Source organism: Lepidochelys olivacea (assembly GCF_965140295.1).
Source record: "Lepidochelys olivacea isolate rLepOli2 genome assembly, chromosome: 3".
In the NCBI taxonomy this organism is placed as follows: domain Eukaryota; kingdom Metazoa; phylum Chordata; order Testudines; family Cheloniidae; genus Lepidochelys; species Lepidochelys olivacea.
This window is the reverse complement of record NC_140413.1, coordinates 143,099,133-143,126,674: the sequence shown is the minus strand read 5'-3', so window position 1 is coordinate 143,126,674 and position 27,542 is coordinate 143,099,133. Positions and strand designations below refer to the sequence as shown.

Below are 27,542 nucleotides of genomic sequence, written 5' to 3'. Positions count from 1 at the left end.
GTAGAACAAAGTATTCTTACTACAGATTAAAACCAAACATTTCCTATCAAGAACAGCATCTGCCTTGCAGTTGTGAATTGATTTTGACCCATTTTAAATCAACTGCTACAATTTTTATTTTGGGGGATGTAGTTGAATCCATTTCAAACATCTGCCATACAGATAACAAGGAAGTACACTTTCACTTGCTAAAGTAATAAAGTTTGCTATACTTACTCTTGATGTGATGTACAAAGTTTAGCAAGATTTTCTAACTCTTCATTGTTAAGTCCTTTAGCTGAATTACTCAGAGTTGTAACTGTACTGGGCACTGCTGTTTTCCACTTTGTTTCTAAATTAAACCACAAATAGTTTTAGCCATGCTGCTACAAATTAGCATGTATTTAGCCATAAAAATGTGGAAGCCGAAGAGACTAGTCTATGGCAAAATATGTTCAAGTCCAATTTTGTTTTTTATCAGTAAAACAAATCTGTTCTGTGTACGCTGTACAATTACGAAGAAGACTCTAGATAAAAAGCATATCATCATGACACAATAAATTGTGTTTTCAAGAAATGAAACAAATGTCATGCTAGTTTCACCAGAGAATATAAGAATCGACCATGGTAGCGAATTCAAAGTATAGAAACTGACCAAGACAAAGAATGATCCCTTAAGCATGCCTTTTCTTCACAAAGACGACAAGAGAAAAATCCAAGGAAAGAATAATTTTCTCATGACAGGCTCTTAAAGGTTCTGGTGAAAAAGCTACTTTTGTTTTTGCAACACAGTATTGACTAGAAAAATATTTGTTTTATTATTTAGAAAGAACAAGTTCCATAAGCTTATCTAAAAGATAACTCTCCTCTCCACCACATTAGAACAGACTGTACTTACCCCACTGCTCCTGAATGGAAGAAAGATTTGCAAGTAGCTGCTCATGATATAGTCGTTCAAGCTGAATGAACTTCATTGCCTTCTCATCTGAATGGAAGGTTAAAGAGAAATACAGATACAGACAGACATATTGGGATATACTTATATCTGATACCACATTCAAAAGGACATAGTCTAGTTCTATGACTGAAACCTGATACATCCATTTTTGTACTTGTGTGAGTGGTTATATGGTCAGCACTCTAATAGACTTGAATAAATTATTAAACTAAACAAAAACTGAAAAAGAGTTGAAAATATATCTTCCTAAAAGCAGCATGTAAGATTCTTTTATTACATTATCATCTCTTTCCACAAAGTTTGACCCCGAGAAAGCATATTTGATCAACAATGAGTCTAAGTGCAGGTACATTATACATTTTTGTGTTAACTTACTTATTGAAAAAAAAAAATCACCCCAAAAGCAAAGACAAGCATTACTACACTCAAAGACAGAACCACTCACATCCAAAGACATCAAGTGCATTTCCTCTGTGTTTTGAACAGCACTAAGCATACTGTAGAACAGGGGTCGGTAACCGGCAGCATGAGAGCTGATTTTTAGTGGCACTCTGCTGCCTGCCGGGATCCTAGCCACCAGCCCTGCTCAGCCCACTGCTGGCCTGGATGGACGAAACCCCGGGCTGGCCGTGGGTTGAGCAGCTCAGCGCGCTGCCAGTCTGGGGTTCCATCTGCCGTCCGTGCTGCTGGTCTGGGGTTCTGTCTGCCGGCCCCACTCAGCCCGCTGCCGGACTGGGGTTCTGTCCATCTAGGCCTGCAGTGGGCTGAGCAGGGCTGGAGGCCGGAACCCCAGCTGGAAGGGGCTGGCGGACGGAACCCCAGACCGGCAGCGTGCTGAGCTGCTCAGCTCGCTGCCGGTCTGGGGTTCCATCCGCTGGACCCTGCCAGCCGGGGTCCCGGCCGCCGACCCTGCTCATCCGGCTGCCAGTTGGGGGTTCTGTCGGGGGGCCCCTGCAAATGTAAAATTTATTACTGGCAAGCGAAACCTTAAATTAATGAAGACGTGGCACACAACTTCCCAAAGATTGCCGACCCCTGCTGTAGAAGCTTAACCAATAATAAAAAAGTAGCACTTGGAGGCAATTTATCTCTTCCCAAAGAACACATCTTCACCAAAAACCTGTTAGACAAAACACAGGGCATAACTTTAAAGGACTGCAAGCATTTTGATTTCCCCTTCTTAGGACAAGGACTTCTAATACAATACTTTGTTTGCACAGCTGCAGTAAGGTGTGAACAGCCACCAGCAAAAGTTACTCCTCAGACAATCTATTTTTGAAGTATGAAGGGGTCTCATTTTTTGTGAAATATTTTGAGATTATGCTGACCATTCCTCCAGAGCAGGTGCTTGGGGTGGCACAGTTCTAGGGGCGGCATTCCGGTGCCGGCCATGCCGCCCCTAGGAATATGCCCCCACCGCCCTAACTCGCCTCCACTCCGCCTCCACCTGCTCCCCTGACTACGCCGCCACCGCCACCCCGCTTCTCCCCCCTCCCTCCCAGGCTTGCAGCGCAGAAAACAGCTGTTTGGAGCGGCAAGCCTGGGAGGGAGGGAGGAGAAGCCAAGCGGCGGCACGCTCGGGGAGGGAGGCGGTGGTGGAGCAGATGTGAGCTGGGGCGGGGAGCGGTTCCTCTACCCCCCCCGTTACTTCCTGCGCTCCCCTCCCACCACTCACCTCTGCTCTGCCTGCTCCCCTGAACACACTGCCTCTCCCTCGCCTGAGAGGGACGGGGGAGAAGCAGAGCAGCGGCGTGTTCAGGGGAGCAGGCGGAGCGGAGGTGAGGAAGGGTGGGGAGTTGTGGGGGGGAGCCGCAAGAAGCCGGGGGGGGGGAAATGTGGTATGCCCGGGGGAGGAGGTGGGGCTGGGGATTTGGGGAAGGGGTTGAGAAGGGGCGGAGCCGGGGTGTACACCAAAAAAAGTGGGGGTGGCCAAAAATGTTTTTGCTTGGGGCAGCAAAAATCCTAGAGCCGGCCCTGCATTCCTCCTTTACCAACCATCTCTTTCCCCCCCTCTGCAGGGCCTTCACTGTGTCTGCAAATGCGTTCTAAAAGCTGTATACTTTCCTACTAATTCTTCTCCTGCCAAGCAGTATGAAGTTAGCTAACACTCATTCCATTTTAAACCACCTCTTGCCAGGTGTTTACACATTCAGCTATTTCAAATTCCATTTGGCAATATACTGGAGATGAAAACAGAGTGAATCAGGTTCTGAGTATATAGACACAATATTTGCATTATTTATACCAAATAAAATACTATAGTAACCACCATAAAGATACAAGAAGTACTTGCTCTTTTTACTAACTATGGGATACAAATGACAAACAAACAGCACTAAAGGAGTTCATATTCCTTGCCTTGTATAAACTTAGTAGAAAATAAAACACAGAACACAGCAATTGCCTTATTGGATCAGACCAATGGCACATTTAATCCGGTATCCTGTCTCCACTGATTGTTAATATCAGATTCTTCAGAAGAAGGTTTAAAATCCCTATCATGAATAATTATGCAAGAGTACAGTTAGGGGTAAATTCTTTCCTAATTCCACAGAGTTAATGGTTGCAAGAGCTGTTATCCCTTACAAATATTTATTATAGTTAGCACAATTTTACCTACCCTTACTATTGATATAAATGTCTAATCCATTCTAAATTCTTTGCCCCACTGTCTCGTGGCATTGAGTTAGACAGCTTCACTAAGCATAGTGTTAAAAACATATTTCCTTTGACTAGCTTTCAATGTATTGCTTTTCAATTAAAGCAACGTTCTTCTAGTATGAAATGTGAGCACCCATGTGGTTTTCGCTATACTGTACTTCTGTCAAGTTTGCTCTAAACTAAATAGTCCTAATCTTTTAATCTCACTGACAAATATTTCCCATGCCTCTACATTTTCATTTATTTTCTTTCTTTCTTATCCCTTTTTCAGATGGGATGACCAAAAGTAATGCTCAAGGTGGTGACATACATTCTATTTTAAATACTAGCTTTACAGTATTTTCAGAATTATTCTTTATCCCTTTCTAAATACAGTTTAATATCACTTGGGCTAGATTTCCATATTTGGAAGAATACTTTCTGAAACTTGTAAAATCTTGTATTTTGCTATTTAATCATAATGATTTTTAAATTGCCTGCTTTATTTTTTGTTTAAGGATATGCATAAGTTCCATGACTAATGTGATACACTTAAGTAGCCTCCACACCCATACTAAGGATATATATTTCTTAGCTTTCATCTTTAGGTTCTAAAGAGTTTCCAAGTTTTTTGAAAAACCATACTTCCTAAAGTATAACATCACAGCATTAGGTTTTAGTATGATCAATCCTCCTAGGATGAAATTAACTTAGATTATGTTATAGTCACCATGACTGGCTCAACTTCTGGAATCAAGTCCTGTGTATTATTTAGGAACAGGTCAAGAGTAACCTCTCCCCATGTGTGCCCCAGAACTAGCTGTTCCGAGAAGCAACTGTCTGTGGTTTGAGAAACTATTAAACTAAACTGTATGCCTATGTAACATAAAATCATACGTAATTGTTTTGCTTTTGTTACCCGCAAGTTCTCCTTCAACACTGTGCACTAGTTATCATTATCCTGATGCAGAGGTCAGTAGAACACACACACACACACAAGGCCCACCATCACTACAGTAGTATTTTTATAAATTAGGATATATATCCTATTTGGATAAGGCATATTCTTAATGCCTAATACTCAGAAGAGGATTTCTCATGTAAAACAGTTGATTTCTTTGAAGCATATAACTGTTTTGCTTATGTCTTTGTTTCTGGCAGGCATTACCAATTATATCAGTACAGCTTTGGGAAAGGGGATTTATTTCTTTACTTGTACTCCAGCTAGCTGGCTCAGAAAACACAGCAGAAAGCACATATTGTAGGCTTACTCATGTATAAAACATGGCATGTTCACCTTTTCCTAACCCTCATCCACAGCCTGTGAACCATCAAAGTCAGTTTTCCTTTCAAATTTTTATTATGATGCCACTTTAATTTTTTTTACAAAATGGAGCACTGTTAATTTTGATCAATGAAAGGATACATTCCTCCTCCTGAAAATAGGCCTCAGCTATCTGTAAAGGAAAAAGAAAATAATGTTTAACATCACGATTCTTTGATTCTTTATTATAGTCATGCATGTATAATATTATCTTAATTTTTAAGAGTTCATATTTTATTTGTATACATTTGCTCTATGTTAAAACTAGACATAAAAGTTGTTATTCCAGAAAAGGTTTTTTAAAAGGAAAATCAAATCATTTTATAAACAAAAAACACAAAAACCCCATCCACTATATTCATTTTAAGACAAACAGATATATTTCAAAAAAGTTATACTTTGCAGACGAATATTTGGTCTTTGAGATTAACCAAGTGAGTAGGAAACAATAAATACTGACAAGACCATACAAGTAGCAAATATAACTCCTTGTTCTTATATTCACGGAAACCGATAAGCCCAAACGTTAGTTGGGTTCTAGATCTTTTAAACTGATAGGTTTTTATGCTTAAGTGATTATACAACAAAGAGCTTTATATTAAGGCATTCTAGATGGTGCACATTTCTACTTACATGCAAGGGATGAGAGTATGAATTCTCTTATCAGATATTACTCCCTCAGGACTGCAGGAAGTAAGATCATTGCAGAGAGGGAATTCTTGAGTAATGCTACAGCACAATCTGCTAAAAGGTGAAATGGGGAACACTCTTTCTGAAGGGCCAGTGTCCTGACTTATCATGCAAGAGCAATTTTTGGATAGAGAACTTTAAAGGTGTGGTGTTGGGGGGTGGGGTGGGGTGGAAATGCAGCCTGTCACAGACCACAGATATAACTACTCTCCTCTTTAGGTCCCTTTCACAGCACTGTTAACTCCAAACATTTGAAAATCATGAGTTGGGCCTCAAAAAAAATTGCAAGATTAAAAATTAAAAAAAAACAGGTCTTTTTTATTTGTCTTCTAGTTTTTGAGTTTATAGATGACAGTCAAGCTTTTTTCTGCAACTACACAGGCCAGAAACTTTTTTTTTTTTTTTTTTTTTTAAATGAAAGCTGAAATCCTCATGAAAAGCTCAGGATTTCAGGACCTGGGGCTTTAAGAAAAGTATCAATTATTGCCAGACTTCTGATAAAAAATTTTTCTGCAGGAAACAGAAAGGACCAACTACAGGACCCATGTGGAAGAGCATCTACCCATCTTTCCTCAATTCACTAAGCCCGGGGTCTTGAGATCCAAAAAAACTTCAACATGACAGCAGGCACAAAATGAAGCCAGATGGCAGCTCTATGACCTGCATTATAGATTTTATGAGGTAGAACCAACTTACGTCTTTTCCCCTTTTAATGACATTGCTGTAACAGAAGGGGTTAAACATGACCTTTAAGTGACAGTTCTGCCAAAGGAAAACAATGAGAAACATAGAGACACAGCATTTAAAGACTGTTCTACCAGATCTAGGCTGACCTAACCCATGCGTGTCAGAACAAACAAAAAGCTATCTGGCAGATAGATACAGAAGGCTAGTGAACTTTGCCTGTTCCATATACAATCCACAGTACCATTTCAGGTTTAATTTGGAAATCAAAACATTGCCAAGGACAGGTACCGGTAAAAATTAAGTAAGGAGGGAAGACTGATTATTTGAAGTAATATTTCAGAAGATCATGTAAAAATGTTTAAGAAAGGTTAGATTAGTCTGTTGGAGACACATGGGCTCAAAATAAGCAGAGGAAAAACAGAGTATATAGTATTTAATTTCTTGAAACTAAAGGGACAGACAATACTGAAAATGCAAAGTTTCAAGTATCTGGTTTCCAGAATCCAGGAAAATGTGGAAATGGATGATGAAATGAGAGCTTCAATAAAAGCGTGGCTCAAATGGGGAGAGATAATTGGTTTAGCATGTGACAGGAAGATTAAAAGGGAAAGTCTATAAAACCATGGTCCGTTTGGTTTTAATGTCTGGTGCTAAGTGTTAGGCAACAAAGAAGAAACATGAGCAAATAATCTGTTCCACAGAAATGCAACGGTTGAGGTAGATGAATGGTATAAGTAAGAAAGACCACACAAGGAATGTGTATGTTAGAGATATACTCAAATTAACACCCATAAACAAAAAATTAGGAAGTGCAGGCTGAGATGGTTTGGTCATGTAAAGCACAGTACTGAGAAACTCCACCAAGAAAAAAAAGACAGACCAGTCAACCCAAGAAGAAGTGGGGGGATGTCATAAAGGAAGACAGGTCAGTACGTAATATGATAGAGGATACGGCATTGAACGAGTACTTTGGAGGGAGAGGACTCATAGAGCAGACCCCATTTGATGGGATTAATGCAAGAAAGAAGAAAAAGAAGAGGTTAGATTCACCTCTAATCTTTGAAACTCAACCAGCCTATAACCTGAAGCTAAATACCAGAGTGATGGCCATCATCTCAGCCAATGCACTGAGGACTAAAGTGGAGATCTCCAGAGCTAAAAGCATGAGGTGCTACAGCTGCAGCTAAAGAGCTAAGACTTCCCAGCTTGGGGCACAAATAACTCTTATCTTCTGTAGTTTGGCACAGAAGGGGACCAACAATATTCACCAGTGAGTTACCATGAGAAACTTTCCATATCAAAACATGGACATGGAAATAAAACCAAGATATAGTATCAGTGTAGTCTTCACAAAACTAATTTTTTAAATGCCGAGTTTACTAGAATGGGTATGTTACTGATTATGTAGCAATGGACTTTCAATTGGTACTGGAAAGCCAGAACTGCAAGTATTTAGCAGCAGCCGAACTCCCAGACAAATAGCCTGAATGCCATAGTAGGATAGGTGTAGAATATAGCAAGTATTTTTGCTTGCCCAAGGTACAAAGCAAGTCAGTGGCAGAACTTGGGTTACAAATTGGGTGTTCCTGGCACGCAGTCCTACTAGTCTATTCTGAGCCAACATCTCCAAAGGGGAATTGACAGATGAATTCTAAGACTCATATTTTTGTATATTCTGGCTGCTGCCTGGAATGGTAGTCCCAGAAATTCCTGGAACAACTCAAGGACCATTTATATTTTTTGTCTTCTAATGGCAGAAACAAATTATGTGCACACTCCTAGAAATCTGAAAAGCATGTTCTGGGGTTAAACATCAAAGGATAATTTTCTGCTTAATTAAACTTAATCCTTATTACACCCTCTAGAATACTGATGCCTGGAAAAAAATTATTGTAAGTTTTTTATTATACCATTCTGAATTTTAATGCTTTAGTGATTCTGTAATACAGCAGTTGGTTTTAAATTGCACTTGTTCATATGAAATAAAAAGGTGATTAAAATTAATTCTATACTGGGTGAACAGTTGTGAGACGTTACGGCTCATCATATTAGAAAATGATAGAAACACATTACATATACAAGTTATTGGCAGGCTGTATTAGTAAATCAGGCCCTTCATGACAGATTAATCCATTCCAAAGAAGATGATGCTCTAATTACTGCTCATTTCACAAGAAAAGAACAAGCTTTGTTCTCCAACCATTTGATTTTTTCCAGCTTAATAAAAATATACTATGGCCAACATGTCAAGTACTTATTGACTTTCTTTCAACCATTTTATTAGGGCTTGTTTCACTTGTCTCAGGAAGGACGGTTGGTCTTGTGGTTAGGACACATGGCTGGGAGTCAGGAAACAGATTCTATTCTCAGTTCTGCCAGAGGCTTCCTGCATGACTTTGAAAGAATCTGCCTCTTTGTACCTCAATTGGGGAGAACAACAACTAGAATTTACCTGCTTCCATACTCACAGAGGTGTTGTGAGGATAAATTAATTAATATATGTAAAGCACTTTGAGATCTCTGCACTATTTACACTGCCTTCTTTATATGGTGTTGATATTCACGAGCCAGCACAAAACTTAGAGACTGTTTCAGGCAAGAGACTAAATTAGTGCTAACAAAGTTTCACATACATAATTAATGCAAGGAAATAGAAACTTTTCACTAAAGCACCATTTTTTAAAAATTGAAAAATTCCACTGCTAATGTAAACTGCCAGTAAAATATTTATTTTTTAATGTAAAATATATTTATGGAACCTGACACCTATTTTATTTATTACTCATTTTGATAATTTATATGACTGACAACAAGAGGCAATGCAGCAGCAAAGGAACCACTATTCCGCAGAAATCAGCTGAAGAGCAGTTTCAAATGAGAACACTGTTTTCAACAACGGTGGCAAAAGAGTAAGTCCATCAAGTAGCACTGTCAGACACTATAAGAAAAAGGAAGCTAAAGTGATCCCCTCAAAATACATCCTTCTGGTCAATATGTAGAGCAGGGGATCGGCAACCTTCAGCACACGGCCCACCAGGGTAAGCCCCCTGGCGGGCCGGGCCAGTTTGTTTATCTGCTGCGTCCGCAGGTTCAGCTGATCGCGGCTCCCACTGACCGTAGTTTGCCATTCCAGGCCAATGGGGGCTGCGAGAAGTGGCAAGGGCCAAAGGATGTGCTTACCGTGGGAGGGCCACATGCCGAAGGTTGCCGATTCCTGATGTAGAGCCAACATTCAGCAAACCAACACTGTTGAACTGTGTATTGTAGTTCAAAAGATCCTAGCCACATATCTATGCTACATTAAAGTCACACTTCCAGTCACCCTTTGCAGGGGAGCAAAGCCACTAGCCTGTTGGTAGAAATAAACAGCTGTACATCAATTCTCACTTATTTTTCAAATCCACAGCTATACATCTTACAACACTGCCTATTCTCTTGGCCTAATGTAGAGCTAAGATAGTGACTGCACTATGTCAGGTTACATGGAAGAAGAATCAGCAGCACATATTAATGGAATAAAAACTACCTTCAACTGAGTAAGAGTGATCCTTATGATCCATACATTAAGCTAGGTCTGCAATAAGAGTATTTCCAGATTAAAATGCTATTTAGAGAACCAATTACTTATACCAATGTCTAATCTTTTCATGATTTTAAAGGAATGTGTCCCCCCTAAACTGTGTGTAACCAACTCTGGGATAGGGCTGCCAACTTTCTAATTGCACAAAACCAAAACCTTTGCCCTGCCCTCGATCCCACCCCTTCTCCAAGGCCCCATTCCCTCTATGCCCCCTTCTCTCTGCCCAACCCTCACTCACTTTCACTGGGCTGGGACAGCAGATTGGGGTGCAGCTGGGAGTGCGGGCTCCGGGGTGGAGCTAGAAATGAGGGGTTCAGGAGCAGGCTCAGGGCTGGGGCAGAGGGGTGGTCTCTGGCTGGGGGTGTGGGCTCTGGGGTGGGGCTGGGGATGGGGATGAGGGAGGGAGTTCGGGTGGGGGAGGGAGCTCAGGAGTGGGACAAGGGGTTGGGGTGCAGGAGGAGGTGTGAGGTGCAGGCTCCAGGAGGGGACTCAGGGTTGAGGTAGGGGTGCTGGGAGGGTGAGGGCGGGGGTGAAGGGTGCAGGCTCTGGAAGGGAGTTAGGGTGCGAGAGAGGGTTCCAACCTGGGGCAAAGGGTTGGGATGCAGGAGGGGGTGTGGAGTCTGGGAGGGAGTTAGGGTGCGGGAGGGGGTTCCAACCTAGAGCAAGGGGTCTGGGTGCGGGCTCTAGCCAGGCACCGCTGGTCAGAGGCACAGTGGGGCTAAGACAGGCTCCTTGCCTGCCCTGGCTCCGCATGGCTCCCGGAAACAGCTGGAATGTCCAGCTCCTAGGCAGAGGTGCCAGTGAGCTCCATGTACTACCCATGCCCACAGGTGCCATCCCACAACTCCCAGCCAACAGCAGCTGCAGAGCCAGCGCTCAGGATGGGGGCAGCATGCAGAGCCCCTGTGGCCGCCCATGCACCTAGGAGCCAGCCATGCCAGCCACTTACGGGAGCTGTGCGGAGCCAGGACAGGCAGGGAGCCTGCTTTTCCCCGCTGCGCTGTCAACCGGACTTTTAGTGGCCTGGTCAGCAGTGCTGACTGGAGCCACCAGGGTCCCTTTTCAACAGTGCTCTGGTCGAAAACTGGGTGTCTGGCAACTACTCTGGGACCATATCCATAAAAAAAGGTGTGGTTTAACATGTCTATACTAAGATTTTAACACAAGGTAATTTGCAGTTTTAACATGTACTAGATAGTTAAGGAAAACCTCCCCCTTAGGGTTTTCCTGAACCACATAACATATCTTAAAACTACAAATTCACTTGTCTACAGTAGGACTTTCGCATGTGTTACCTAAAACGTGTTAAAGTATTTTTTATTTCCAGCGAGGACACGTTCTAGGACAAAAAATAGTATAAAAATATAATCACATGTAACAACATGCTGATACACGGGATACCTGATGGAGACACAGAGGGAGTATCCTCGAGTCCATCCGTTCAAACTCTTCTCGAAGCATGGAAAAAAGGGACTGCAAAGTCTGTTTTTGTTGCTTTTGCTGATAGTTCACATTTGTCTCATCAGCATCGTCATAATGAACTGAGTCTGTAGCTTTAAGGAGAGCATTCTCTTTCTTGAGTGCTGTGGTGTCCACTGAAGGAACTCCTTTAAATGGAAACAAATATCTAGGTTAGGATGCAAGTATTACTAGGAAACTGAAAACAAAGCTGCCGGTCTTGTTAAAGTCAGGTGTAACAGATGGACTGACACTGATGCAGGACTCTATTTAAGAAACACTAACACACTTCATGCATTTTTTCATAGTTATAACTAAAGGGGTGCTGTGGTCCAATTTGGAAAAATATTGAACCAGTTAAAACTGTTCTACATAATTCAGAAAGAGATTAGTGGCCTGAATGACTTCATATAGCGAAGGCTATGACACTTTCTATAGTAATCCTGATTTTGACCCCTTTGAACATTTTCTAAAACTTCCTTTTGAAAAGTATCAGGTGTGGCCTTGGTCCAAAGAGGCATTTTTGTTGTTGGAAGTTTGAGATTGATTAATTTCGGAGACCTGGCACTTAAAAGACTTCTAACTTTTTGGTGGGCTCGTAACTCAAAAATGGCTTAGTTTAAAAATTTCAAAGTTGTTTTGAACATTAGCCTTCATAAACAACAGGCTGATGGCATTTACTATGGCTGATGGCATTTCCCCCCTCCTCTCACTATTAAAGGGCCCCTTCTGACACTTTGGGAGCAACATGAAGGACTCTGCAGATGCAACTTCCCTGAGAGGTTCTGGGGAAGTTAAGAGCAATATATAATTGCAGAGCTTGTAAATTCAGTTTGATAAATAGCTATGATTATTTAAGCATTAAGAAGTTATTCACAGTGCATAAACAGCATTTATGAACTCTGCAGATGGCAGGACTTGTAGGAGAGAGAGATACAGTTCCCTCACACAAATTCCATCAGCACTGCATCTCACTTATGTTCAATTCCCTGCTAAACTAGGAAGGAAACCGAGCAGAGATCTCCTAGTTCCCTACGTTAATATCTCACCTCATCATTCACTGGAGCTGCGTGCCTTTAAGTTCCACAAAAATCTTTAGGAATTTGGTATTTAGCAAGCTCAATTGTACATTTATAATAGCTAAAAACTTTGTTTTATGGCCCACTCGCTGAAATAAATTATATAAATAAATAAACCAGATTTGAATGTAGATTAAGCCTTAGCAAGGCAACCAATTCCTCAGCTATCCTAGCCACATTCTAAGTTTGAAGTCTGCAATTTTTGAGCTATTAAGTCTCTCTTTATAAATGGAAAGATTAGTTTTTTCCTTCATCAATAACTCAAACAGCTAAAGAGATTTTTCTCAAACTTTCCAAATTAACAAAACAACCATGAGACCAAGACTCAGCCTAAAAGAGAAAAAAATTCAGTCACTGTACTATGCCTATTTTTTCTTTTGGCGAATACAGAACAATGGCTCATCCAATAAGGAAGACACTCTTTGCTTGCATATCCTGCCTTTGGGGAAGGATGGCAGCAGAAATGGAAATTTACACAATTTTTCTCAGAAAGGAGATCCACTTTGGTTTTTGAATCACCCCTCTATGGGATGATTCAAAATAAAAAGGGATTACAGATGGTACCACAGCAGTTACTTAAAAATGCACAGCTAGTGCCACAAATGAAACCTTTGAAGCACAGTTCCAAGTGGACAAATGTCCAAATATAAAGAGAGAAAATTATGATTTGCATGTTTGTTTGTTTTTAAATCCTAACAAAGAGGTAAAGGGCTGATTAGGCTTGGAGACTAAGCTACCATTCACCTCTTAAATTCACGAGCACACAGAAGGCTTTGGCTTCCATTGCTGCCAATCACTCACGTTTTTCATTAATGTTTAAAAAGTCACACTTAAAATAATTTGAGAAATATGGCAAGTCTGTTGCTTTACAATGACTAAAAGTTATACTCTACATATTGACTACCATAACTTTCTTAAAATACATGCTTATAATAAAACAAGCAGAAAGGCTCTTTGATACTGGAATTAAATAAAGTCTCAGCCATGTACACAACATGACTGATGTAATTTAAAGCAAAACAGATGAGTAATCAGAGTCCTGAATAAATGAGGTACACAGTAATGACGTATAGACTATTTTTAGTACTGGCATTTAAAAAAAACCCCAAAAACATCCCTGAGGTGTTTTCAAAAATTTTTAGGCAACAACTCAAGAAGTATACCTCATCTACGATATAAACTTGAATATATTGATTCATGGCTGGAATGTGCTTCGTAAACTTTGGTCATGGTTGTTTAACTTTCAGAAACCCCTAAAACTGTCTGAAAGCCAGTTTGTGCGAGTTTATGAACCTTCTCTATTTTAAAACTGCAAGACTGAGTACCAGCACATTTGGTGGCTGTGCTCCAAGCTGTCACCAGTTCTGTAATTGCTGTGCTTTGACCCTGGTTCCTTCTAAACTTTGGAAGCTGGCAGTTTGCAGGCCCTCCTTGTGTTCTCTCCCTGTGGAACCACATAATGGTGGTTCAGGGATAGAGTGTAAAGCTCAAGAAGTGCTGTCTGTGTTCCCACAAGGATCCCTCTTTTCCACGTACAGTTGCTAAACCTTCTTCCCTGCCTAAGTTACTCAAGACAGGAATACTAATAATCTCTATAGGTGGATACATACATGGGGCTTACTGCCCTCCAAAATATGAGTGTAACTTAATACTGCCTCTCCTGTATAAATTTGTGCCTGTGCTTTTCAACTATTAATTCATGCCTGTTTTCAGCCAGATTTGGTCCAAACATTTTTACTGAGGGATACATTAGAGATGGAACCAACACTGTTTCAAAAGAATAGTTTTCTGTTCAGAACTTTGTCATGTAATCATTAACTATGTTTTCTCCTGTTTCTGAATATTGCTTTCAACTTCAGCAAACCTTTACTCCCGAAGAAATGTCATACTTCAGACTACACTTCTTAACTACATATTCTCTAGTTAAAGGTGATCTATAAAGCACAACATGAGCTCTGAGTAAACCATACTCTGCAATTGCTGTCATGGAAAAATGACATTTTAATGAAACCACTGTGGCATCCTTGTTATTAAATTCATTTAGAAAGTATGTTTCAGATCCGCAAGCAGCCATACTGTGACTCACTTTTGGCCAAATTCTACCGTCCAAGTTGCTCCACTGTAATTCTGAAGTAATTCAACTAAAGTCAGTGGAGTTCTGATTTACACCAGTGTAACTGAAGGCAGAATCAGTGCCTTTTTTAGCAGTATAAGCCAGAGCCTTTATCTGTGGCTGAAGCATTTCAGTCATTTGTGTATGTGGTGTAGGGAGGCTGCTTGGGTTCCCCTTTTCATTTTTCTCTCCCCATTTTAGAAGTGTTCCCCTTGCTCTCCTGCCCCCAACCTAGGAAGACCAAATGTAACTTCCTAATATTCAAAGAGTTCATTCACAAGTTCTCCTTATTCTCTGAGGCTGAACTTTCCAGAGTTCTAAACTATTGTTACTTCTAGTGCAAGGAACAGAGCTTAATTCTAAATTGTATTTCCATTTGCAAAACTGCAACACATCACTAGTGGATGGTAGCAATGGCCCACATTACAGGCCTTTCAGTGCAAAAACAAATTCATTATAACTAAGTGAAATGTACTTTTAAAAAATTTGTTACATTTTTAAATTAAATGTAAAAATTAACAGCGATCCAATCGCCGAATGGACAGACAATAAGGTGTTGATTCTACAACCAATTTATATTGAATAAGCCTGATGAAATTAATGGGTCTCAGACTCAATGAGAATATACATTCTGATCACTGGTCCCTAACCAGCTAAAACTTCAAATGTGGTAGTCCAAGATGAAAATATGGCTGTCCCAATCCTGAAGCTGTGGTTTCATGCTCTTAACTAAATTTAAATAAAATATTGTTGCTGCTGAGATTGTCTGGAAGCATTTTTCTAAATTCTGCTTTCTCCCTTTAGGGTACTGTGCCTAGGTCTTATTTGTATTCTCTTCTTTTCAGTGTGCCTGACACCCATTTGGTAATAAGTTTTGTTTTGTCCTTGCTTTAGTATACAACATAAAATGCCCCTACCACCACCTGTCTGAGAATGCAAGTCAGAGCTGCCACTATGAAATATTTTATTTTGGCTACCTAAATAATATTATGGATAATGTCCATCTGTTTTAATATAGATTTGATTATATTGAACAGCACTAGTCTACTCCTCCACTAGTGCTTCCAGTTGCTGGTGTTAGGAGCACACCGTGACTCTGTCCATGTTATGTTTCCTGGTCCTCGTGCAATACCTGGGTAAAATAGTCTAGAAAATGGTCAATTTGTTTAGTGCTATAATGGGCTGATGCTTTTTTTTTTTTTTTTTAAATCAGAAGGCCTTTGTTTAGATTCAAAGTAGTCAAACCACATAAATAGTGGTGGTTTTAGCCTGGTGATTCTGGCATCCATATTTTCAACGGCATCTTCAGACATATCTAGATAGATCTGATTTCTCTGCAGCTTTACTTTTAGAGACCCAGAAGTCTTTACTCCATCAATTTGCCAACACAAAAGATAAGTTTTCACACATAAGGACCAAGTTTATCTTTCACTGCAGTGGTGATCAAGTTCATCAAGACACAAAATGTGCTCATCTTCATCTCCCCACGAATGCCTTTAACTTCAGCTGCATCAGTCCCTGACTCAGTTTCTGCCATATATTTCAACTAGGTTATATTCAAATGATGACCAGTGCCTTCAGTGCTCTGGTTTGATTAGAACTCAGCGTTCATGATGGATACCTCCCAAATAGTTCAGTTACAGGAAACAACTTGCAGTAGCTGTCATCTTTTGGGACTTCACTGGTATATAGTGAAAATGTACTTCAAAATAAATTCAAACTTGTTAAAGATAGGGATATTTTCTGAGGTCCATGATGGCAAGTTCAAAGTTGTAGTTGGCTAAGCACACCATACTAACAGGAGAAGTGTCTTGTCTAAACTTGGCCTGCGCACCACACCGTATTTTAACATTGAGATGGAAGAAAACAAAGTAAGAGAGGATACAGCTGTGGGTAGGAGAATGGACATAAGGAGGAAGGGCAGTATGGATACCAGTCCAATAGGTCACACTGGCAGTAGAATGGCCATGCCTAATCGGGTAAAGAATGTGATCAAAGCCAAACAGCAAAAATTAAGATGTTTGTACACCAATGCGAGGAGCCTAGGTAACAAAATGGAGGAACTAGAGCTACTGGTGCAGGAAGTGAAACCAGATATTAGAGGGATAACAGAAACATGATGGAATAGTAGTCATGACTGGAGTACAGGTATTGAAGGGTATGTGCTGTTTAGGAAAGACAGAAATAAAGGTAAAGGTGGTGGTGTAGCATTGTATATCCATGATGAGGTAGAATGTAAAGAAATAAGAAGCAATGGAACGGATCAGACAGAGTCCGTCTGGGCAAAAAATCACATTGGGGAAGAAAACTGCTAGAGCCTCCCCTGTGATAGTGCTTGGGGTGTGCTATAGACTGCTGGGATCCAATCTGGATAAGGACAGAAACCTCTAACGTTTTTAGTGAAGTAAATACTAATGGGAATTGTGTGATCATGGGAGACTAACTTCCCAGATATAGACTGGAGGACAAGTGCTAGTAATAATAATAGGGCTCAGACTTTCCTAGGTGCAATAGCTGATGGATTCCTTCATCAAGTAGTTGCTTAACCAACAAGAGGGGATGCCATTTTAGATTTGGTTTGGGGCAGTAGTGAGGATCTCATAGAAGAAATGGTTGTAGGGGACAACCTTGGTTGAAGTGATCATGAGCTCATTCAGTTTGAACTGAATGGAAGGATAAACAAAAATAAATCTTTCAAAAGGGGTGACTTTCAAAAATTAAGGAAATTAGTTAGGGAAGTGAATTGGACTGAAGAACTTATGGATCTAAATGCAGAGGAGGCCTGGGATTAATTCAAGTCAAAGTTGCAGAAGCTATCGGAAGCCTACATCCCAAGAAAGGGGGAAAAATTCATAAGCAGGAGTTGTAGACCAAGCTGGATGAGCAAGCATCGCAGAGAGGTGATTAAGAAAAAGCAGAAAGCATACAGGGAGTGGAAGATGGGAAGGATCAGCAAGGAAAGCTACCTTACTGAGGTCAGAACATGTAGGGATAAAGTGAGAATGGCTAAAAGTCAAGTAGAGTTGGACCTTGCAGAGGGAATTAAAACCAATAGTAAAAGGTTCTGTAGCCATATAGATTCATAGATATTAAGGTCAGAAGGGACAATTATGATCATCTAGTCTGACCTCCTGCACAATGCAGGCCACAGAATCTCACCCACCCACTCCTGCGAAAAACCTCTCACCTATGTCTGAGCTATTGAAGTCCTCAAATCGTGGTTTAAAGACTTCAAGGAGCAGAGAATCCTCCAGCAAGTGACCTGTGCCCATGCTACAGAGGAAAGCAAAAAATCTCCAGGGCAATATAAATAAGAAGAAAACAAAGAAAGAAGAAGTGGGATCGCTAAACACTGAGGATGGAGTGGAGGTTAAGGATAATCTAGGTATGACCCAATATCTAAACAAATACTTTGTCTCAGTCTTTAATAAGGCTAATGAGGACCTTAGGGACGATGGTAGCATGACAAATGGGAATGAGGATACAGAGGTAGATATTACCATATCCGAGGTAGAAGCGAAACTCAAACAGCTTAATGGGACTAAATCGGGGGGCCCAGATAATCTTCATCCAAGAATATTAAAGGAATTGGCACATGAAATTGCAAGTCCATTAGCAAGAATTTTTAAGGAATCTGTAAACTCAGGGGTTGTACTGTATGACTGGAGAATTGCTTACGTAGTTCCTATTTTTAAGAAAGGGAAAAAAAAGTGATCCGGGTAACTACAGGCCTGTTAGTTTGACATCTGTAGAATGCAAGGTCTTGGAAAAAATTTTGAAGGCGCAAGTAGTTAAGGACATTGAGGTCAATGGCAAATGGGACAAAATACAACATGGTTTTACAAAAGGTAGATCATGCCAAACCAACCTGATCTCCTTCTTTGAGAAGGTAACAGATTTTTTAGTCAAAGGAAATGCAGTGGATCTAATTTACCTTGATTTCAGTAAGGCATTTGATCTGATGCCACATGGGGAATTAATAAATTGGAAAAGATGGGGATCAATATGAAAATTGAAAGGTGGATAAGGAACTGGTTAAAGGGGAGACTACAGCAGGTCATACTGAAAGGTGAACTGTCAGGCTAGAGGGAGGTTACCAGTGGAGTTCCTCAGGGATCGGTTTTGGGACCAATCTTATTTAATCTTTTTATTACTGACCTCGGCACAAAAAGTGGGAATGTGCTAATAAAGTTTGCAGATGACACGAAGCTGGGAGGTATTGCCAATTCAGAGAAGGCAACACCGGGATATCACACAGGAAGATCTGGATGATCTTGTAAACTGGAGTAATAGTAATAGGATGAAATTTAATAGTGAGAAGAATAAGGTCATACATTTAGGGATTAATAACAAGAATTTATGTTATAAGCTGTGGACACATCAACTGGAAGTAATGGAGGAGGAGAAGGACCTCGGAGTATTGGTTGACCACAGGATGACTATGAGCCGCCAATGTGATATCGCCATGAAAAAAACTCATGTGGTCTTGGGACGCATCAGGCGAGGTATTTCCAGTAGAGATAAGGAGGTGTTAGTACCGTTATACAAGGCACTGGTGAGACCTCATCTGGAATATTGTGTGCAGTTCTGGTCTCCCATGTTTAAGGAGGATGAATTCAAACTGGAACAGGTACAGAGAAGGGCTACTAGAATGATCCGAGGAATGGAAAACCTGTCTTATGAAAGAAGACTCAAGGAGCTTGGCTTGTTTAGCCTAACCAAAAGAAGGCTGAGGGGAGATATGATTGCTCTCTATAAATATACCAGAGCGATAAATACCGGAGAGGGAGACGAATTATTTAAGCTTAGTACCAATGTGGACACAAGAACAAATGGAGATAAACTGGCCGTCAGGAAGTTTAGACTTGAAATTAGATGAAGGTTTCTAACCATCAGAGGAGTGAAGTTCTGGAACAGCCTTCCAAGGGAAACAATGGGGACAAAAGACCTATCTGGCTTCAAGATTAAGCTTGATAAGTTTAAGGAGGAGATGGTATGATGGGATAACATGAATTTGGCAATTAATTGATCTTCAACTATTAGTGGTAGTTACTCCCAATGGCCTGTGATGGGATGTTAGATGGGGTGGGATCTGAGTTACTACAGAGAATTCTTTCCTGGGTATCTGGCTGGTGAATCTTGCCCACATGTTCAGGGTTTAGCTAATCGCCATATTTGGGGTCGGGAAGGAATTTTCCTCCAGGGCAGATTGCAAGAGGCCCTGGGGGGTTTTCGCCTTCCTCTGCAGCATGGGGCACAGATCACTTGCTGGATGATTCTCTGAACCTTGAAGTCTTTAAACCATAATTTGAGGACTTCAATAGCTCAGACATAGGTGAGAGGTTTATTGCAGGAGTGGGTGGGTGAGATTCTGTGGCCTGCATTGTGCAGGAGGTCAGACTAGATGATCATAATGGTCCCTTCTAACCTTAATGTCTATGAGTCTATATGAATAGCTCCTATTCACTGCTGCACCATCTAAATTCAGGCCAAATAGATTTGATTTGTTTTTTCCCCAGCCTGAAGGAGAAATAGCTTGATCAGTTTTTACAGTGTATGTGTAGAACTTAGTTTGGAAAAAATATAAACAAGAGGATGTATTTACTGTATAATTTATCAAATGCTGCCATGAGTAGGAAAGCTAATATGAATTGCACCAAGCTGTGTATTATCTCAAGTGTACCATACAATGGCATTTTACAGCATTTGGTTACAATTGTGCCAGGACTGATCTTTTGGAAATGCAACAAAATAACTCCATAAGGAATAGGAATAATTCTAGAGTTCTTCCTTTGTAAATTTATGTTCCATAGACCTTACTTTTAAGCAGCTGACACTCATGAATCATCATTGCTATTGCACTGAAATTATGGAGGCTCATCAAATGCAATCTGACTATAAATACCCATCAGGATTTCAGTTCCCTCACTTATAAGCTGCATCATCTCCTTAATCAGTATATCCTGCTCAACCAATTTTGAATATATTAATATTACAGCTAATATTAAACTTAGTATTGCTGTGTGACAATATTCTGCCAATGGAATAGGAAAAGAACCTACAAGAGATTCAGGATGCAAAGCAGATGTCTGAGTTTGAAGATCTGCATTGGATAATTCACACAAAAGTCTCTAATGTAGCAATCCTAGTGGTCACTTGTTTGCCATTCTAAGAGCCTAATTCTAGGGATAGTTTACTGTGAACATATACAGAAACATTTATAATACTTTGTGCTTCTAGAAGCAATGTTCACAGACTCTTAAAGCACTATACCAAAGGCAGATATGATCTCCATTTTACAACTGGGAAAACTCAGTCACACAATGGAAGATGAACTTCCCTAAAGTCATGCAGCACATCAATGGTAGAGTCCCAATGAAAACACAGGCTTCTTACTCCCACTGCATTGCTCTAAGCACCAGACCAAGGAGATGGATACTGTGGTGGTGGAAGTCAAATTTCAGTTTTCTAGGACAACATAATAGCAATGTTTAAAAATAACATACCCATTTGACTTGTCACCTTTGTTTTTAGGGAAATAAGAAAAGAAGATTGACTCAGACCTGAACATCAGTGCTTCAGAAGAGGTGACTTCTTTAAAAGCTTCCTCTCCCTCCCCCCAGGCTTGAAAATCTATTCCATATGTATGAGTCAAGACCAACTTGCCCATGATTTCTTAACAGGAGAAAAAATATTTATAACTTGCTTCCTATGTCTTTTCCCCTTGACAACTCCCCTTTCAATTTTTATAGAGCCTTCTCTTCCTCTCTACATGCTGTGTTTCCACTTGGTAGCTTGGTTTCCTATTCTGTTTCCACTGCTCTTATGTGTAGAGGGACACCCAGGTAGTAGAAACAACGAGGATAAAAATACAAAAAAGCTAATTGGATTGTTTTCAGTGTGATAAAAAAAGAAGAAGAAATTCCATTTTATTCAAGCATTTCCCTCTATTTTTTTTTGCAACAGAAATACTGCTGCATTGTGACAGGGCATGAGAACCAGAGCGTGAAACTGACTAAAACAAGGGGCATAATTGGGGTGAAAAGTAAATTAAAATTTCAATTTTGGGTTTTCATTTTTCATAATCTTAGGTGTTATCAGTAAAATAAGGATTTTGTTTTCAAGCTTCTGATTTTTAAACCTGACTATGTTTCTAATCCTTTGTGGAGTTTTGCCATTTTTGCAGCTAGACAGCTCATTCATCCCTATAGTGGCATTCTATGCCTCTATACTTCTTTCAGCGAATTTAGTACATTTATGCTTTCTCTACAAAGCATTCTCTGTTTTTGCCTGATAACATTGCTATTTTATTATGAATATCCTGTTTTACTGCTATTTATTACGCATATCCTGCGTTTTGGAGTCATTTTGTAATAGCTGACTGCATACAGCCTTTAAAGAGAATATGAATGAAAGGGCCAATTTTGCTCCATTGTAGTCAGTGGATGTTCTGCACTCTGTGGGTCTATCAAGAGCAAGTGTGAGACTTGTCAAAGCAGAAAACAGTCTTCCTGGGGACTGGCCCATGCCTACACACTATTCCTAATAAGAATTGAGAATGGCTGTAAACCTTAACTGCCTTCTGGACAAAAGGAAAAAGCTGTAAGCTTCACCACTGTTTTCTCATAACGATTTTACTACAATAAATATTATCAATAGAGAAATATAAAAATAAAACCCTCTTTCAATGCAGAGAAAGGAGGAGAGCACTGAAGAGTGAGACTATATTTAGTTTACCTGCTGGAATAATATAATTTTGTAAGGCACTCAGTACTACGGCAATGAGTCTGGGAGAAAAGCTTTTTTTTTTACCGGGAGGCCTTCCTTTATGGCAAAATGGAAGGGGCGGCCCTGAACAATAGGGGTAAGGGAATTATTTTCTGATATAATAGGAGGCCACAGCATAGAACTACTGAGCTAGGTAGACTAAACAGGCAGAATTCAAGGGGAGCCAGATCAGGCCATAAGTGAATACCATTTCCCTTTTTCTCCAGTACAAGAGGCTCACTTATAACTGTTTCCCCTAATTCAACCCATTACTTATTTATTTACATTGTTCAAACGTTGTCCTGACTTTTAACCTACATTCTGATGTTTTACTTCTTGGCCAAACACTAGAGCTGTGTGAGGTATGTTTATACAACAATCTCAAAGCAAGGGGACTAACAGGCAACTGGGGAAAAATTAATATCTGTTCTTTCCAGTTCAAATCTAGGCTGCTGACTGAAATTAAATGAACTGCACTCATTCTGCTCTCTGGAATCAGAGCAAATGCAGAGCCGAAAAACCTCACAGGAAAATGAAACCCACATGTATTTCACTTTATCTGACCAAAAGTGAAAAAAAATAGTCAGATTAATGTACTGTAAAAAGTAGTTGTTATATGCAGAGCTAGAGCCATTTAGATAAAGAAGCAAGTGCTCCTCGGTTTAGCGACAGACTCCATGACCCAGTGCAATCATGCCAAAGAAACATACTCAGATCTGGCTTCTCCCTAGAAAGATCTCATGGAACACCCCAGCACAACAGACCTATTATAATCATATGTACATTGCTGATTATTGAAACAAATGTGGTGAACTTGTACCAATTGTAGGACTTTGTGTCATGGGCTCCCAAAAACACCCCCGGATATGTCTATGACATGGCTTGGAACTCTCATAAAAAAACTCTTCAGGATCCTGCACATTCAGACAAACCAAACAGCAGGGCTCTAGTACTATTCTCGATCTTGTACGACTTTGTCAAGGTTCCTTCTCCACTCTGAACTCTAGGGTACAGATGTGCGGACCTGCATGAAAACCCCCAAAGCTTACTTTTACCAGCTTAGGTTAAAACTTCCCCAAGGTACAAATTAATTTTATCCTTTGTCCTTGGAATAACCACTGCCACCACCAAACTCTAACTGGGTTCCTGAAAAAACGGAGTTTGGACACATCTTTCCCCCAAAAATCCTCCCAACCCTTGCACCCCACTTCCTGGGGAAGGTTTGGTAAAAATCCTCACCAATTTGCATAGGTGACCACAGACCCAAACCCTTGGATCATAGAACAATGAAAAAGCATTCAGTTTCCTTACAAGAAGACTTTTAGTAGAAGTAAAAAAAAGAATCACCTCTGTAAAATCAGGATGGTGAATACCTTTCAGGGTAATTAGATTCAAAACATAGAGAATCCCTCTAGGCAAAACCTTAAGTTACAAAAAAGACACACAGACAGGAATATTCATTCTATTCAGCACAGCTATTTTCTCAGCCATTTCAAGAAATCATAATCTAACACATACCTAGCTAGATTACTTACTAAGTTCTAAGACTCCATTCCTGTTCTGTCTCTGGCAAAAGCATCACACAGACAGACACAGACCCTTTGTTTTTCTCCCTCCTCCCAGCTTTTGAAAGTATCTTGTCTCCTCATTGGTCATTTTGGTCAGGTGCCAGCGAGGTTACCTTTAGCTTCTTAACCCTTTACAGGTGAGAGGATTTTTCCTCTGGCCAGGAGGGATTTTAAAGGGGTTTTACCCTTCCCTTTATTTTTATGACAGACTTCTAGAGGAATAATGACTTACTAATTAAATTGACTGAGATTTCTCTAGAGGTCTGGTGCAGAGGATTCAAATGGTCACATGACTGTTCCAAATTATTTAGTTTCAATATATCTTTCTACTATTTTAAAAACACTAAGTTTCACTTGACACATCTGCTCTCCACAAATACATCATCTTTTACGCTCAGTTTTTGGTGTGTACTGCTGCTGCCATGTTACATATTCAATAGGTTCCTCTATCCTTACAGCTTCTTTCAAAAATTGTTTCAGGCTATGAGGACTACCTACATTATCCAAGTTAACTCTGGAACTTACTGATGTACTTACTGATTTAATATCAATAAAAATCATCTGTATTATTTGCAAACAGATTATTATAAGTGTTGTCTTAATACAGTATCTACTTGTTAGATTTAGTTGTTCACACTATAGTTGATAAAATATTTTACAGCTGCCTTTATCAGTATACATTTCCAGGGTAAATAAATAGCTAACATAATACAATGAAGAATTCCTATCTTGTGAAATAACAATTATGGCTGTTGCTACAGCCAGATCTTATTTTTATGACATTAAAAACTGAGATGAAACTCATCTAGAGGATTTAGTTTAAGAGGAATATTTTGCTTTATAAGTGGATTGCCTAGAAGATTGCATGTCATGACCTGAGTCTTTAAGGATCAATTTAAATCTGGTCCAAGTTAGAAAACACTAGGAATCATTACCATCTCATCACCTGCAGCTGTGATTTGACTCCCCCATCCACCATTATAGTCAGTCTTGGTCTGATCTTGACCCAAATTTGTGCTCTTGCTTGCCTAATTCCCTTTCAGAAAACCATCTCATTTCCTTCAGCACTGCATTTCCCTCAGTTGTCCTCCACCCTCTCATGATCTTTTTATGACCTCTAAGCCATCAGCCTCTCAAATGTCCCGAACTCCTACATCTGCACTTGCAATCTTCACCTTAATCAACTTCAGGGCCTCTACTCTCAACCTCCCAGTCCTAGCTCACTCCTTGCATTCACTTGTATTATTCCCACTCTACCACTGAATGCATCTAAAGGAAGTCCAGGGACCACATCAAATTTCTCGCTACACATTTCTTCTCATGCTCTGTAGTCTTCCTCGCTAAACAACTCCACTTTGCTTATTTGATTAAGTCTTGCTCTTTCCCTCACCACTTCTTCTGCACCTTTGACTTTTTCTCCTCAAAATCCTGTCTCCCCACCGTAAGGAGGGTTGTGAAAAAAACAAACAGGATTTTGTTTGTTTTGTATTCCTTGTGAATTTTTTGTTCATTTTTAAAAAACTGTCGCTTTGAAGTATTTACATTAATATTCTACCTACTGGGAAGATTAGTGGGTGGAACCGACTCTCACTGGATATTAACAAGAGGGGCAAAGTACATGGAGCTGTGAACTGTTAGGGAAGACTTGGTTTGACAGAATCAAGAAGCTTCTGGAAAGTGAGAAGATATAATCCAATGTCATGATTCTGTGTAATGATAGCTAGCTCATAATACTTTTAATTTTTCACTATTGTATTCACTACGGGGCTGTTTCTCATTCTAACTGTTGTAAAACATGAAAGCTGATTATCAACACTACAGTTCTTAGTGATGATCAAACATTGATGTGTGAATTTAGTATTAGTAGAGGTAAGTATTTATATATGCAGGCACCTAAAGGATTGGGGCCCCATTGTGCTGGGTGCTGTACAAACACAGAAGAGAGACAATTGCTGAAGAGTTTACACTCTAAAGTCACAAACATAGAAAGGGTAGGGAAACATGGATACCCCACCCAAACAAGTGAATGTGTGGAAGAATGGGAACAGATTTGTTAGTTACATATATTGTAGGGTTTTCATTTCTTCCTCCCCACCACCATCCAGAAAGGTGTTTCCCCACTATCAGATTGGGGAAAGCAGCAACCTGATGCTCAGGATATCACCATTTTCTTGTAAGTGAAAAGTGATGAGATTTGCCATGACCAAGGATGCAATTTTGTTATGGAGATCACAGAGATAGGAGGGTCCCAGATCGTGTGCTGCAGCCCGAGCCTGAATGTCTACACCGCAGTTAAACAGCCCCTTAGCCTGAGCCCCACAAGCCTGAGTCAGCTGGCATGGACCAGCTGTGGGTGTCTAATTGCAGTGTAGACATACGCTCAGCTATCTAGCTCTTCCAAGCAAGAGGAACAAATCATGACATTTGGGAACACAGTGGTTGGGGTGAATGGGAGAGATGAGGGGAGACTCCCAGAAAAGCTTGGGGGTCCCTGGTATGAGGAGAGAACATACAGTACTTATAGAATCATGTGACATAAAATAATTGAGTTAAAGCTTTTCCTGATAAACAAAATGAACACTGTACATCCCTCTGACAGATTATGAGGTCCAGAATATATATTCTGTATATCTGATGCCACTTTAGATACAGATAATGATAAATTTGCCGCAACACACTTCAATGTCAGACATCATTGTCCTCCCAATTTCATCACTGTTAATAACACTCTGGAATCAGCCTCAGGGCAGTTTCCCTTTCATGTTTGAGAAGAAACAGAAATGGAAATTGATTAAAAATTGCATAGATCTCAATTTCACTATCCATAAACTTGATTTTTCACCTTACAAGGTGATGCCATGAATATTAAATGAGAATTTGACAAATTACAGTGAAAATTTAATAATACTTTAAAATACAATAAATATCTTCACATATAAGAGGATTAATTTCAATACAGGGAATGAAAATTACACCAGTCTAAGGTCCAGGACTTGATATTATCATGAACTAGTGGTTGAAAACAAAGTGTCAGCCCTTGAACTGATATGCCAGAGCATAGTGATTACTATAACCGCAATACTGAACACAGATACAGGTAGATGAATTATTGTAAAATCCTTAAGTTTAAAGAATTCCTTTTATTTCATTGTCATTTTCAATGAGTTGTTCTTTACTAAAAAGGGACCGCACGAGTGACATCAAGGAGTTCCATGTTTATGCCTCAGTGATTTTCAGATCAAATGTGCTTGAATTAAATGAAAAAAGATGCTTCTTTTTCTAACTGACAACCCTGCATGCATTGTTATCAGCAATATAGGTTCTGCAAGCCAAATTCTAACCTTAGTGACACATGAGCAACCTGTAGTTGTCACTGAGTTTGTAGAACCCTTAGTAAACAATTCTGTTGATATACAGGAAGCAACAGAATCCAGCTCACACAACTGTAACTGTGTTGGTTCTTCAGAGCTAGCAGAAATAGCAAGTTTTAAAAATATATTAAATAAAATAAGCAGCTATGACTCTGAATACTTATATTGCTACTTTTCAGAGTAGAACTGCATTTTTAAAATGTAGCAGACTTGCACACCTTGTGCACCAGAACCTGTGAAATCAACCATACGCTACAGCAGGGGTGGACAAGGTGCAAAGGAGGCAGAATTTACCAACGTACAGTGCCAAAGAGTCACAGTAATACAT

The 27,542-nt window shown here is 40.0% G+C and overlaps 1 protein-coding gene across 5 annotated transcripts in view; it reads right to left on the bottom strand.

The window, feature by feature from the left end:
• Positions 1-27,542, bottom strand: part of CNST (consortin, connexin sorting protein) — a 112,413-nt gene that overhangs the window by 42,386 nt on the left and 42,485 nt on the right. For all 5 annotated transcript variants that reach the window (XM_084625206.1, XM_084625205.1, XM_084625207.1 and 2 more), the window contains 4 exons: positions 11,260-11,465; positions 5,004-5,034; positions 878-964; positions 217-331 (listed from right to left, as the gene is read on the bottom strand). In XM_084625206.1, the coding sequence (XP_084481332.1) occupies positions 217-331; positions 878-964; positions 5,004-5,034; positions 11,260-11,465 (439 nt within the window). The remainder of the gene's footprint in view (positions 1-216; positions 332-877; positions 965-5,003; positions 5,035-11,259; positions 11,466-27,542) is intronic.